The following is a 15,220-nucleotide window of genomic DNA, read 5'->3' as shown; positions in this document are numbered from 1 at the left end:
TTAAATTATAATGGAAAACATGTGAAATCATAAATAAAAACATCTTTCACTCACCTTACATAAAAATTCAAGATAAAGTTTCTTAAAAATATCATTCAAATTGCTATTTATACTATTGATTCTGTTATATTGATCTCTTCGGAAACTGGTAAATAATTGTACAAGTATCATCATTAAAGGTATCATTATTTGAGGTATGAATTTGATTTTTTTTTCTCTTTAAGTGAATATAATTGGTAAACTTGGATCACAATGATTAATATTAATTAGGTTGTCTCAAAACAATATTTAAAATTTCACATGGTGTAAGACATAAGAAATTATAAAGTATGGCAATATTTAATATCCAAGAATTTCCCTGTTATATTTATAGCTGCATTTTTTATATGAATAGTTAGCAGTTAATGTTAAATAGTAATGAATACTTTACGCATTTCATTAATTACTATTGAGCATTATGAGGGTCATTCCCTCACTTCTGTTTGTACAGAAAACACCCCCCTCCCCCTGGCATTTTATAGCTTGTTTAACTTATGAGTAAACACAGCACTGATTCTAATTAATACAGTGACATAACAGTGCCCCTTTTAGACATGTAGGGACGTTCTATTATACACTTTGATAAGGAATGCTTCTTTCGAAGGGTTCCCCATTGGACGACCGTTTTTAAACTAGAAACCACACTAGAGTTAGTTTGGGTTTGTATCACTGAACTTAATACTCAAATCAAAGCACATTTTAAAATCTTTTCTTAGAACTACTCCATTTGCTTATGTTTGAGTTCCAAATGCTGAAAATAAAAGCGCTTTTTTTTAGTCTTTAACTTTTTTTTGTCTCTTGTCCATTTCCCTTACTCAGCTTTCAAAAAGGAGCAAATTTTTCTAGACTTGGAATTTATGCCAAAAAAAAAATCTAATTCCATTTTGGTTAGTGGCTACAATAAGAGGCTATGAAAATAAGGTCAAATAGAATTCCTCACTTCGAACATGATCACTTTCACTGAAGTTCACTTTATTGAGAGCTCGTAATCTTAAGTCTAGGAAAAAAAGTTTCTTCAAAAAAGTTTCCAAAAAAAAAAAAAAAAGGACGATGTGTGTGGTGGGAATTATTTTATTTTCTTGGGCCCGCTCTACCGGCTCAAGAAAAATTCTTGACTGCCCTGGTATAAGCTAAGCATAGCTACTAGAACAGTTTGAATCAATTAGGCACTCTCATTAGTAAGGGAAAACCCTAAAATATATTAATCTCAATCTCTCACGGGCCCCTATGCAATGCATAGGCTTGCCCCCCTTCTCGACGGCCCTGGTATTAGCTAAGCATAGCTACTAGAACACAGTTTGAATCAATTAGTCACTCTCATTAGTGAGGGAAAACCCTAAAATATATTGATCTTTATAAAAAGTTTTAACTTTTTCTTTAACATAAGAAGCTGAAAATGACTTGATGAGAATGCCACGAATAAAAGTAATAGAATGATGTATTCTTAAGCATATAAGTATTTTACAGTACCTACAAGTAAATCGCTGGGTCACCAAACCCTGAAAACATAAAAGTTTATAAGCTAACTTATTAAAACAAATAAAACAAGTTATTTTAACAAGGAAAAAAATCATTTATTTTCATTTAAAGCCTGTATTTCGTACGATTACAGAAAATATTTCATGCCTTGCCGTAAGCATCAGATGGTGTGGCAAAGTTTTGAGGCTGGAAGAGACAGATCTACAAAAATCATTGGATCCTTTTCATTTTGTTCGCTCAGGAGAGAATTGATACATTTTGTTCTCTCTAGGCTATTTTCTTTTAGTTCCTTCAGAACTCTTTTCTGTGCAGTCAATTTTTTACTGCAGCTAGGAGCCAGACTTTCAGCTTTCTTCCTTTTTTTTGTAAGGAGCCATTTCTTCATCACTTTTAGGCTCCACTACTAAAATTTCTTCCGTTCGAATACAAATTTCATCTTGCGATGATTCGGTAATGTCACGGCTAGGATCTTCATCTTAATCTGGCAGAACTAACTCTACATTTGTGAGTGTCCTATAAAAAAGAGAAGAATCTCAACAATCCTATTCAGTATAACATTTTTTATAATACTTATTAAATATTTTGATTAGAAAGAAATTATCAAAATTTCATATTTTCTATATTAACATTTTCCTTTTTTTTCCATTTTTAAGAAATTAAGATACATTAATTATGAGAATATTGTACACATAATGTTGTGCCATAAAGAAATGGTATTGAATCATTTTTGGAGTAAAAGAAAAATTTCGTTAAAAAGTGCATATTTTCATAGTTCTAGAAATGAATACAGTTGAACTGTTAACACGAAATGCCAAAAACCTACGAATTTGGTTTGTATTAGCCGTTATGTTATGAAAAAATGAATAAATCCTTACCTTACCTACATTTAACAAAAAAATTACTACGTACTAGTACACACATTCTGATCTAACTATTAGTACACTTATTTCTTAAAAATTCTCACAGAATACACTGATGTGCAAAAATTAAGGATGAGACAGTTTTTTCAACATAACTTTGTACAAAAGCTTTCCAAATCAACACATTTAATACCGTAAGATCCACAATACGTAAGGACATGTGTAATGTAAGCAACACTTACTTAGAAGTGCTTGTACATGTAATCCAGCGTTTCTTAATTTCCTTGATTAGTGGAACCCTTTTTAATGCTCACTTTTTTTCGTGGAACCCCTGGTGTTTCAATAGTTTGCAGTGGCGTAGCCAGTATTCTGTTTCGGAGAATGCCCAGTTTCTAACCTCAACGAAACAATCACATTAACTATTTGTCATTAAATCGCTAATGAAAAACACATAGTTATAGATCATTCTATTTATTGATGATTGCTAATTATTATTTTTTATTGTGAAATACCAGTACACTCCTATTTGATTCTGAGAAATACTCAGAATTTTTAAAACGGATAAATAACCTTAGAATTTATGCATGACTTATAATTATAATATCTTCTTAATTAGGAAAAGAAATACTGATGTGCTTTACCTATAAGAGTATTAATAATTCACTTAAATTTACGTCTAAAAAGTTTTTAAGCCTTAAAATTAAAAATATTAAAATCTCTTATTTTTTAAAATTTATTTATTCAGGGTGGCGACAGGAACTGTGAAAAAAAGTTCCCTGACTTTTCCCTGATTAAGTTCACTAAATTTCCCTGATTTACATTACCAATAATAATGGTTTTCTTTCCTTGCTCTAATTGAAATCCATTGTATTTTTGCATAAAATGCAGTATTTTAAACGTTTTAAGTTGTGCAAAGTTGTTAAAATAAAGATATATTTTTAAAAGATGCTACTTTTTTAATAAAATGGTTAAAAAAAGACAATTTTTTTTTTGGGGGGGGGGGGACCTACAAAACAGTATATTAAATTTTTGTACATTGGAAAGATTATAGAAAATTTAAAAAAAAAATTTACTTCCAGAAACCACTTAGCATAAGAATTTTAAGAAATTATTAAAATTACTCTTAAAAATATATATGTATTTATGATAGAACTAAAAAGTAATTGAAATTATTTTGAACTATGTTTTCAAACAGTATAATTATTGTTGCAAGAATAACAAGTAATAGTGAAAAAATAGAAGTAATGTACTTATTCTTATATAACTAATTGACATATTTATGCAAAACAGATGAAACCATTTGACATCCATTTATAGGGAGCTTTTCTCTAATCAAGAACATAGGTTTTAATGAATGAATTCAGCATTTTAACAATAAAAAAATAAAGATATTTACTTAAGTACACAAGCTAATTCTATTTCAAATGATTTCAGTATGTAACGAAAAAAAATATCTTTGATTGCTTTTGTAACAAACAACTTTGAAATGCAAGGAAAACAAAAGCAATTAGTTAATATCAAAATATATAAAAGAAGAATACAACTTGGTTATAAAATTAAAAAATTACTTTAGTCTGAAGAAAACCTTTATAAACTGCGGTGACCACAAATAGAATAACGGCAAAAAAACAAAGTTTTTTTTTTAATTAAAAGTTCAATTTTAGCAATTAAATTAAAACCCGAAGAAGTAATAACTTTTGAGCTTTTATAGTATTAATTTAAAAACCAAAGATTTCTTCTTGAAATTGTGATTACAGTACTTAATTACTTCAAGACAATGGAATAAAGGCAAAGGAGCTAAGGCATTAATGAATGCTTTCTCTTTGCCTGTATGGTTGTTTATTTTACGTAACATTGAAAGCGTAAAAGGAAATTTCAAGCTACGTAAAATAAACAATCTAACAGACACAGAAGCAATCTTAGGAAGTTCATCTTCTGGTTAATAAGTAAGGTTCAATAATTTGACTTTGAGGAAAAAAGATGCACAAATATGCGGCAGTGTATAATCGCACCTTATTAATTTTACTTTTTTAAAACTGATAATTGGCGGAAAATGCTTAGGGAATTAGATTACTCAATTTTGTAAAGCAAAAAAATTTTTTTTTACTTCATAAAATTAATTTTCCCTGATTTTTTGTTATTTTTTCAAAATTCCCTGATATTTCCCTGATTAATAAAGTTCCCGGACTTTTCCCTGATCTCCCTGATCTGTCGCCACCCTGTTATTTACAAATCAGAGATTGATGTCCCTGGGACAGAATACCGTCGAACAGAACTAGAGTCGATGTATATGTAGGGGCCTTAGAACTAAACCATTTAGACCCTCGTGACCAGGGCGGTCATTCCAAGCTCGTCAGCTTGCGAGATCCTTGCTCACGTGATCGGTTGTGACATAGAAATGTCGCTAAGTAGTATTCTAATCTACTTGAAACTAGCCTCAAGCTATGTTCGAGTAGATTAAAATACTACTTTGCGACATTTCTACGTCACAACCGATCACATAAGCGAAAATCTCGATCTCGCAAGCTGACGAGCTTGGAATGACCGCTCAGTACCTCTCCTTAAATTGTCCTTTCAAGTGCTGCCATATATACTTTTTACTCTTCACTCCAGAGTCCCCTGAACCTGCCACTGCACTATTTGTGGCTTAACCAGTTGAATGGAACTCTGAAGAGAGCTTTGATTTTTTGAACCATACCAGTAATCGAGTAACCCCTAGTCTAGCACCCCCAGAGGTATCGTTTCACTTGGAGGACTTTGTGACCACGAGCACATTTAACGTCCTCCATTCACCATTAATGAAGACGGCGGATCTTCGACCAGCGAGGATCGAATCCGGGACCGATCAGTCACAAGTCCGATGCTTTACCGATCAGGCACCACGGCCTTGTCATAGATACTGGCAGAGTGGCTAGTATCAAGGGCGAAATATTTGAAATTGATGTCAAAACTCTTAATGTATGGCAATATTTGGTAATGTTGTAAGACAGGGATTTGGGTGTTTTCTTGAAATTTGTTCAACACTGAAGCCACTTTTAAACTCTTTTTGGCTGTATTAGGGAGTTAATAGCTTGTTCTAAAACTTTTTCAAAATTGAAGATTTTAAAACTCAGTTTTATCTTTGGAGATATTTACATGAAAAATAGGCATTTTGGGATTGATTTCGAAAAATTTTCAAAATGAAAGCTTTGAAGGCACCTTGCTATTTTTGATACTCAAAAATTTGCATTATTTCAGGTGAGAAATAAAATTGTTCCCATAGTGGCTATCCAGATGGGTACAATTTAAGAAATGCTGATGTAATCAATGATAAATGCATTCTTCCAAGTCCGCAAAATTTTTCAAGTCAAAGGGATTTCTTAATTGCAAAAAATTCTCTTCATGCCATAAACAGATTATTTCTTCAGAAAAAATATTAAAAAACCAAAATATTTTAAAACAATTTAAAATAACAAAAATTAAGAAAGTTCTTAAAAATAACTTTCTCCACAAAATGCAGACCAAAAATCTAGACTTGAATTAGCCCCACTACCAAATATTTATGCCCCCATTTTAAAGAATGAAGAAATATTGAAACTTACGGTCTCTCTATGCACAATGTATTCCCCAAAAAGGAAAGTGCTTCCATCCTCTGGCTTTTTTTCTGGGTTTTATAAGTTGCAGCAGAACCAGTTAGTTTTTTTCTCCATCTAGTATAGTAGTCCCTCAAATATCGCCACTTCTGCTTGCAAGATTCCGCTGAAAGACAATAGAACATTTACGGTTTTAAGAACAAAATAAATGGTGAACATTACATCAATTGACATACCTGTGCATCAATTTTTTGTATCCCATGCTCATTGGCAAATTTGAAATGCCACAACAAGAGTTTCTGCTCTAATAACCCTTCATATACTGTTAGCCCCACTTAAATGAATACCGCCGGTTCCAAGACATATTATTCGATTAAGCGGGGTATTTAATTTCCCTTTCCTGGTTGACAACTTCTGTCTTAAAACTTAATAATAAATCAATATCTAAGTAATAGAAAGAAAAAATGGTTTTGATTAAAAAGCTTTTCATTTTAAATAAGCTAAGTAATCAACAAAATAGTATAATAGTTAAGTATATGCTATAATACAAAGTATGTATGAAAATTATTAAAAAAATTTAACTCACAACATGAGGTATTAAATCTTTGTTTTGATACCTCTTTTCAGTTCACATTTTTTGGAGAAAGTCTACAATACTGGGTTTTTTGCTTAAGGTATTTTGAGAATACTTTTCAAACTTCAAATACTATGTTTTAAGTAATTAATATTTATCAATTTCTTATTGTCTGCAATGTTTATATTTCATTGTATTTGTCTGTTAGTAATGGCAACATTGAAAGAAACTAGATAGAATAGTGGAAATGCTTTGATGGAATATGAATGGTTTTTCCCACCTGTTTGCGGAAAAATACTATTTTAACTTCTAACGTCAATAATTGCTCTTATTTAACTTATTTTTAACATATTCAAAATTTTTCTCAGCAAGAATATATGCGAAAGCTGATCACTATTATTCGATTAACCAGGGATCTCTAGCATAACACCTATGGGGAAATATTCGGTTCCGGGAGATTTTTTTTGTATAAGCGGGGTATTTGTTTATCAGTTATCAGACTAAGCAGGGCTGAAAGTATGTACATACAATAGAACCTATCTATTTCGAATTAAATGATAATTGGAACAAAGTTAACATTTTTTTTTTGCTTTTACATTGCAGAACATATCACTACCATGGTACATGAGTTCTACCAACTGCAGTTTATTGTATCAATAACAAACATCTACAAGGGTGCAGATTTAAGTTTCTAAATAGCAATCACTGAAAAATCTGATTTTCTTCTTCCAGAATTTTAGAAATCAAGATTTTTAGGAACATTTATTTGAAACAAACATTGGATATGTGTTATAAATGCAGGCAAGTTAAAACGTTTCAACATAGAGGTTTTTTTGGGATACACAGGTTTAATATGATAAGGTTCAGGAGGAGAGTCATACACATACAGCAGAGTCTCAAATTCCAGCTACATTGGATTACTAGAAACTTAGATTATCCGAAAATCTCTCACTATTATAGTGATATAAAGTTGTGCACCTGATACGTTCATGTAAAGTGTAAAGGATGTATTACCTGCATGAAAAATTTGTCACTTAAATTTCAACATAAATTATAATTTTATTTACCTTTAAACGAAATTTGTTTGTGCGTATATAAGTGAAGAACCTAGCGTAGCCAAAAAGGAACTAGTTAGCATTGGTTAAAATTTCACATAGACGACTCGTACGATGTCAAGTCATATTCAAGAGAGTACACTTCTCTATCGGATATTTCAGAAAGGCTGCTTACTCATTCTTTATTGCAAAACAACGTTAATTTTAATTCCTGTTTCGTAGTAATTTACTATCTTCAAAGCAAACAATGTCTCTGGTAGTCAATAAATATTTTATGCCACTTGTTAACTGTTGTTGACACTGATCTGTGATATCTCAATACCTTTTTAACACTTTATTTAATGCAGATAGGGAAGCTTTACTTTAGAATAGCAAAGCAATTTCAAGTTTTAAATTTTGAAGCAAGTCATTTTTATTTGTAACATATGAAGCACCGTGAATGAAACAGATCCTTGAACTTTTAAGACTCTACTAATACATGATTTTTAATACATGATTGACCCTAATCACAGCAAGAATAATGGGGGGGGGGGTTCACCCTGACCGACTGCAGCTTTGTCTAGGGTATTGCAGGGTTTCGTACCCCGAATATCCCTTTAAAAACTTCTACATGCACTCTACATTTAGTGTCGTTAAACTGAATGATTAATTATATCAGTTTATTTAATTTTTCAGTATATTTTCTGTCTGCTAGGGAGATATGACAATATATGGCATATTTCAGTGACGAAATGAAACGTAAATTAAGTTGAGGTAATGATCCTACTTGTGGTTAGATTAGTTAACATTTTCACAGAATTTAGTTAATTTCTGATTGAAATAATAACTTTTTATAGATTCCTGAAAAGTTGCATTAGTTGGACTTATGCCCTTTCTGAAGTAATCAATTCAAGTTTTAAAAGTTTTACTAAGTCTACAATAAATAACAATTGTACAATTAAAAGCGATTGTATATAAGTACAACTTGATAAAATTTTTTTGCATATAGTATAAATCATATCCATAAATAAAAAACTGAAATTGATAATAATTAAGAATACAAAAGTGCTAGAACTTACTTGGAAAATTTAAGGTTGCACTAATTTCATTCTAGTAGTTTTCTTTCGCTTGTACATCCTTGAACGCCTTTTTTGCAACAGTGTACATAACAGGATTTGCCACGGATTTCAAAAATAAACAATATGGCGAAGCGGAGCAGACAGCGGACAGACCAAGCAAGTATGGATCTTGCCGCTCTGCGTCAATGGGGGTGAACGCTACGGTGCACGCATGCGCAGAAGGATCTCCGTTACGAACACTAGTGACAAATGCGAATCTGCACCCTTATCAGCTCTCCTAAAAGATTAAATATGAAAACAAGATCAGTATATAACTAGATTTAAAATCATGCATACAAAATTATTAATCTATTTCATCCATAATCTAATTTTAGCTGATAAACACAATATAAATCTATATTTTGTTTCAAATTTTCTTACTTTTAATCTTAGCAAAATATGCTTACAGGAACATAAATATGGAACAAAAAAATTCCTACAGCAACTATGTTAAAACTTCCCCGTTTTAAGAACTATTTTTTCATCCATACGCCGCTTAATCGCATACATATTCAAACTTTCTTGAGCGAATCTTAAATTCAAATTTTCCGTCTATTTTTTTGGAAAGAAATCCCAGTTCACCCCTTGAAAGTAAAAGGTTACTTGCGACAAAGCACAAAATAAGGGCTAAAATCTTACAGGGTTCATACCATTCAGGCAGAAAAAAATTCAAGCACGTTTCAAGTACTTTTCAAGGTAAAAAAAAAATTTTTTCAAAGCAATATCATAAATTTTTACTAAAAACTATTGTATGCAGATTTCATTTACTGCAAACATAGAAATAAGGCAATAATACATAAAAGTATAGGAAAACAAAATTGCTTTTTCTACAACGAGAGACGCTTTGATGAAAGATCTACTGCATTGAAAAATTAAACAAAAAATATACTAATCTAAGGTAGCATATGCGAAAATAACATTTGATTAGCCAAAATATTTAAATATTTGCAGCATGCAAAAAGATTGAAATTTCAAACACAAGAGCAATTTTCCGCAAAATCCGATTAACACTACAAAGACGGAAGCTGTCGTTTTGACCGCAAATGTTTTTCAAACGCTCATATTTGCTGAGTTTAGTTTTCAAACTCTTTTTCCTCCATTGACTTTTCCTAACTATTTATTAAGATCTTATAACAGTATTTTTTTTTAGAATTATTATTATAGTCGCTATAAATGTTAATTCCTACAAAGACTGACTACGGTCATTTTGACCGCTAAGTGAACCTTTCTTTATGCATCCGTTTTCTTCTTTTTTCTCTTATCAGTTGTGTGTACTATGGACTATTGTTAGTTGTCAGGGTGAGTAATGTTCTTTTGAGCTTGAGTAGTACCTGCTGGTCAGGTTTAATTCATTGAACTGTTATGAAAATGCAAAACACCTGCTGGTTGCATGGTTTCAGTTTTCTGCTATCTGCCAGGGGGCAAAGTTGAGAAAGGTAAATTTAAAAAGCATGTGACTGGACACGTGAAATTACTTTGGGTCTAAAAAGAAGTAAATATAAACAGGAAAATTCCAAAAAAAATTTCTGAAATTCTTTTGTGCACCAAAACATGTGCTTTGCTTGAAGCATTGACGTTTATTTTCTTTGATGATAAAGTGCTCAGTCATATTTATCATCATGATGTCGAGAAGAACCGTTGACAAGGAAAATTATAGGAACATTAATTCCTGAAACTGTTGCAGATTTATCTAAAACAGATTATGGTTCGAATGAACAGTAACTTATCGGAAGAGAAATATATTCCTAGCGATGAGAATAGTTTGCTTTCATGAGATTATTGCAAATATTTTTCGGAGCCTAGATTTGCAAAAAAGGATTGTTCTTCTGAATTAGAATCAAAAGATACCTCGCTAATAAAAACTGATGCTCAAAATATAAAAAGCAGTGAAAGAAAAAGGGAAAAGGGTCCGACGCTGAAAAAAAAGGGGGGAAATTTCAAAAACAGAACTCTTATTCCTCCAATGTCCTCCAAGTAACCTCCACTGATCAATTTTGCCGCATATAAATAAGTATCTACCTCAGGAAAAAGATAGTGTGAAATTGAACTATGCGGAAATAAATCCACGAGCATTTGTTCTGATTGCCAAAAAAAAAAAAAAGCTGTTAATGACTAATATACAGGTGACGTGATAACATAAGTATTTGGAAATACTGTAAAAGATAGTAATGTACGGTATCTTGCGATTTTTAAACCAAGCACATGCATGGTTGATTATAGTATTTATTAGTTATTACATGCTAAGAAAATTTCCTTTTTTGTACAAATTTTTCTTTTTCTCAATGCCAATTGTGTAAACTCTGTGTATATCACTTGATCAAACATAAAATTAAAAAAAAAAAGCTATCTGAGACTTATTTGCAGACTATATTACGATTAAATTGTTAAATTAAACAGTGACATGTTGAAACAAATCTTTTCTATGGTTAAAAATCCCGAAAGGAGGAAATTTTCAATCTTTTAAGTATGGCGGTCAAGGTGACCGCTGCTAGTCTTTCTAGGTATACGCAAAATGCCGTCTTTCTTAGTGTTAAGTTCACTGTTGTCATGGTTTCCAAATTCCTTTGTTAATTAATGAAATTAAACAAAAAATAAACTAATCTAAGGTGCCATACGTCAAAATAGCTTTTGGTTGCAAAAAACGTCAAAATATTTACAAGATGCAAAAGGATTGAAATCCCAAACACGGAAGCAATTTTTCGCGATGTTGCATACTGAACACATGTTCAGTAAATTGCATTGGTGAAATACTTTAAAATTTTTAAGCACAATCCGGTGATTTGAGAGAATTTAAATCCTAAAAAACTTTTTCAAGGTTTTAAACCTTTTTCAAGCACTTGAAAAGAACTTTTTTTCAAGCACTTTTCAAGGTCTTACATACCCTGATCTTAGTAGGCTTCTAGCTGTAAATCTCAGGTTGTAAAATGCATTAGGGGTTGGGTGTTTGGAGAATTGGACTACATGCACTGAGCGGGGCAATGTTTACCAATGAAACAAAATGTTAACATGTTTGTTTCATTGGCTATAGTTACTTGGTCCTGTCCAGTCTCCTCTAATGCCTCGAGGAACTCGCCTGCTTTCTGTATAGAAAATTGGTTTCCAGGGCTACTTATGTTCTTGGAAGTGACAGTTGTCAGTGACATTGTTATACTTGGTTTGATGTTTGACAAGGTTGTAGCTGGAGAATACGGAAAGCCTTTTTCCAAAATCAGTTACATGTTGATTTCCTGCTCTGCTTACTACTGATTGTGAGGTAAAATGAACGCAAAAAGGAAGAACATAAGCTTATGTGTTCAGTTAAAAGTTTTGGAAGCTATTGAAAATAGGAAAACACAGAGAGATATTTGCGAAAGAATTTGGGACTTTTAAACTCGGGTTTAGAGAACAAACCAAAACACTGATACAATTGGAGAGAAAAAAACAGAAATGAAACTAAGTAAACATAAATTTTTATGCATTCACATATGTAGTGCATGTAATTTTTTTATCATACATAAAAATATTAAGTACGGTGAAACCTCAATAAGTAGTCGACCAGTTAAGTGGTCACTCCATTTAAGTGGTCATTTTTCTTTGGTCTCCAAAAGGTCTCATTCACAGTAATGTAAAATGATCCTCCTTTACTGGTCACTAAATTTAATTTTACCCGGTTAACTAGTCACTCGAAAAATTGTTTTCTAAAATTCCTTTTCCTTATCAGATCTTGGAAAATAGTGTCGGACTTACCGTAAAATCCCGAAAGTACCCCCCCCCCCTTTTTCAAAACTTAATCGATACATTTTAGGGGGGGGGGTTATAAGAGATTTTTTAGAAAATTTTCAAGATCGTTTAAACATCAATAAGTAAAAATAACACATTGAATGGTGGCGCCATCTGTTACCAAAAAAGCGATGCTAAATTTAAAAATCGTAAAACCCCTATAGTTTGACTTTATACAGTTCAAAAACTTTAGTAAACACTGAAAAAAAATCATTATTAATGCACTTTAATTCAGGAACAAGAATTGGTATACCAAAAGTTAAATAACTTTCAATTATCGAAAGCATTTTTTTTTATTTTGAACGAACCTGGATTTATGAAATTAAAAAAGGATTACAAAACGAGAGAATTTTATACACTAATCTTCGTCAGAAAATCCCTCAAAGTCACTTTCCGTTTCATCCTCCATTAAAGCTAAGTCCAAAAGTTCTGGCTGAAGTTCATCAGTAGAAGGACAAAAAGCGCGCGCAAGATCAGAGTGTAGTTAGCCATTCTGCGAACCATCCAAGCTGATAGATATACCGCAGCACTTAAACGATTTGACTATCAGCTCTTCGGGAACAGCTGCCCATGCAACGGACACCCATCGCAGCATGTCCTGGCGAGACGGCTGCTTCAAGTTTCCTGTGACCGTTCTTTCTTCCTTACGGAGGTAGTCCGCCCACAGCTCTTGCAGTTTCGCTTTAAATGGCCTATTCCAGCACACATCTGCAGGCTGTAATAGGCTAGTATTTATGGACTCATTTGTCCGTTCAGAAAGAACAAATGGACTACTACTTGCTAGAACAACTACTATGCGTATGTTCTTTGATAACATAAGGCCAATCGATTTCAGTTTCAAATTTTTCACTCGTCTTAATTAATGTTATAACAATGTCATTAGCTAGAGCATTTGCCAAGAGATTTCCTTTAAAAAATGCTTTTCTGTTGAATAAATTTGGCCATAAGAAATCAATCGATTGTTTGTTTAACCTCAGGTTAACATAGACACCACTTGCAGTTGGTGCTGTTAGAATCTCGTTTGAAACTATATTTCCAGTTCTTAGAGCAAAATTCGATCATTTTTTCAAACAGTACAACAAACTAGTTTTAGACTTGATGATGACCTGTGGCGCATAAAACTAAAGTATTTATGGATTCATTTGTCCATTCAGAAAGAACAAATGGACTACTACTTGTTAGAACAACTACTCCTTCCTAGCTAGGCCTGGAACCATTTTTTCGTATTTGCTTTTGAGTGCATTAACTCCCCCCCTCCCCCCCACAACCCAGGAAAATAAAATAAGGGACCAGAGGCGGAGGGAGTATTAACAATTATGGAATTTAATTAGAAACTCACCTTTTGTTGCACAAAGATGTATGATTTTTTTCTATTTCAGCTTGAAGAAATTTCAATGTCAATTCTTGACAAAACTGCTCCTTGCTTTCTTTTACTAGCTTTTCAGTCCCATTGGATCTGGAAAATATATTATTTTAAGAATATTTATACTGCAATTAAAGTTGCATATACATACTTTTAGATTCCAGGTGCAACATCAAAGTCAACGTTTTCAAAACACTGACATTTTTCTCATCCATGCATTAAGGTCGATTTTTTTTCCTAACACTGATGTTTTTTGTTCGGTGTTTCTTCAATGTCGATGTTTTATAATTAAACCAAAGTTTTTAAAACTAGAAGGATTATGTTTAGGACAGTTACAGGGTTCGTACTCAGTTTCAGAAATAAAATGAAGGAGTTTTGAAGGAGTAAAATGCATAGCTGCCAAGAGCTCCGTTTTCCCCGGAGTTTCTCCGATTTTTATTGCGTACTCCAAAAATCCGATTTATATAAAAAAAAACTGCGTTTTTTTGACTTTGCTTGTACACTTTTCGATTTCTAAGGAAAAAGAAGAAATTTCCCTATCCTGGAAGGTAGGAATTGTTGCAATCGTTTGCTTTTTAAATTTTTCACTCATCATAAATATTATAATATTGTCATTAGCTGGAGCATTTGTTGACAGGTTTCTTTTAAAAATGCTTTTCTGTTGAATAAATTTGGCCATAAGAAATCAATCGATTGTTTGTTTAACCTCAGGTTAACATTCACACCACTTGCAATTGGTGCTGTTAGAATCTCGTTTGAAACTATATTTGTAGTTCTTGGAGCAAAATTCGATCATTTTTTCAAACAGTTCAACAAACTAGTTTTAGACTTGATGATGACCTGTGGCGCATAAAACTAAAGTATTTATGGATTCATTTGTCCATTCAGAAAGAACAAATGGACTACTATTTGCTAGAACAACTACTCCTTCCTAGCTAGGCCTGGAACCATTTTTTTCGTATTTGCTTTTGAGTGCATGAACTCCCCCCCGCTCCCCCCCACAACCCAGGAAAATAAAATAAGGGACCAGAGGCGGAGGGAGTATTAACAATTATGGAATTTAATTAGAAACTCACCTTTTGTTGCATAAAGATGTATGATTTTTTTCTATTTCAGCTTGAAGAAATTTCAATGTCAATTCTTGACAAAACTGCTCCTTGCTTTCTTTTACTAGCTTTTCAGTCCCATTGGATCTGGAAAATATATTATTTTAAGAATATTTATACTGCAATTAAAGTTGCATATACATACTTTTAGATTCCAGGTGCAACATCAAAGTCAACGTTTTCAAAACACTGACATTTTTCTCATCCATGCATTAAGGTCGATTTTTTTTTCCTAACACTGATGTTTTTTGTTCGGTGTTTCTTCAATGTCGATGTTTTATAATTAAACCAAAGTTTTTTAAACTAGAAGGATTAT

At 32.3% G+C, this 15,220-nt stretch overlaps 1 protein-coding gene across 2 annotated transcripts in view; it reads right to left on the bottom strand.

The window, feature by feature from the left end:
- Positions 1-1,738: 1,738 nt before the first annotated feature.
- Positions 1,739-15,220, bottom strand: part of LOC129219405 (uncharacterized) — a 41,259-nt gene continuing 27,777 nt past the window's right edge. Inside the window, exons 8-11 of one of the 2 annotated variants that reach the window (XM_054853794.1) lie at positions 14,875-14,991; positions 13,775-13,891; positions 5,960-6,116; positions 1,739-2,031 (exon numbers count right to left, since the gene is read on the bottom strand). In XM_054853794.1, coding sequence (XP_054709769.1) covers positions 6,068-6,116; positions 13,775-13,891; positions 14,875-14,991 — 283 coding nt within the window. In that variant the 3' untranslated portion in view covers positions 1,739-2,031; positions 5,960-6,067. Of the gene's footprint in view, positions 2,032-5,959; positions 6,117-8,637; positions 8,915-13,774; positions 13,892-14,874; positions 14,992-15,220 lie in introns of those variants that run through there. The other variant, XM_054853793.1, reaches the window with a different exon arrangement.

The sequence above is a fragment of the Uloborus diversus genome, chromosome 3 (genome assembly GCF_026930045.1).
Source record: "Uloborus diversus isolate 005 chromosome 3, Udiv.v.3.1, whole genome shotgun sequence".
NCBI lineage: Eukaryota > Metazoa > Arthropoda > Arachnida > Araneae > Uloboridae > Uloborus > Uloborus diversus.
Note: the sequence above shows the minus strand (reverse complement) of the source record. Positions and strands in the feature narration are given on the sequence as shown.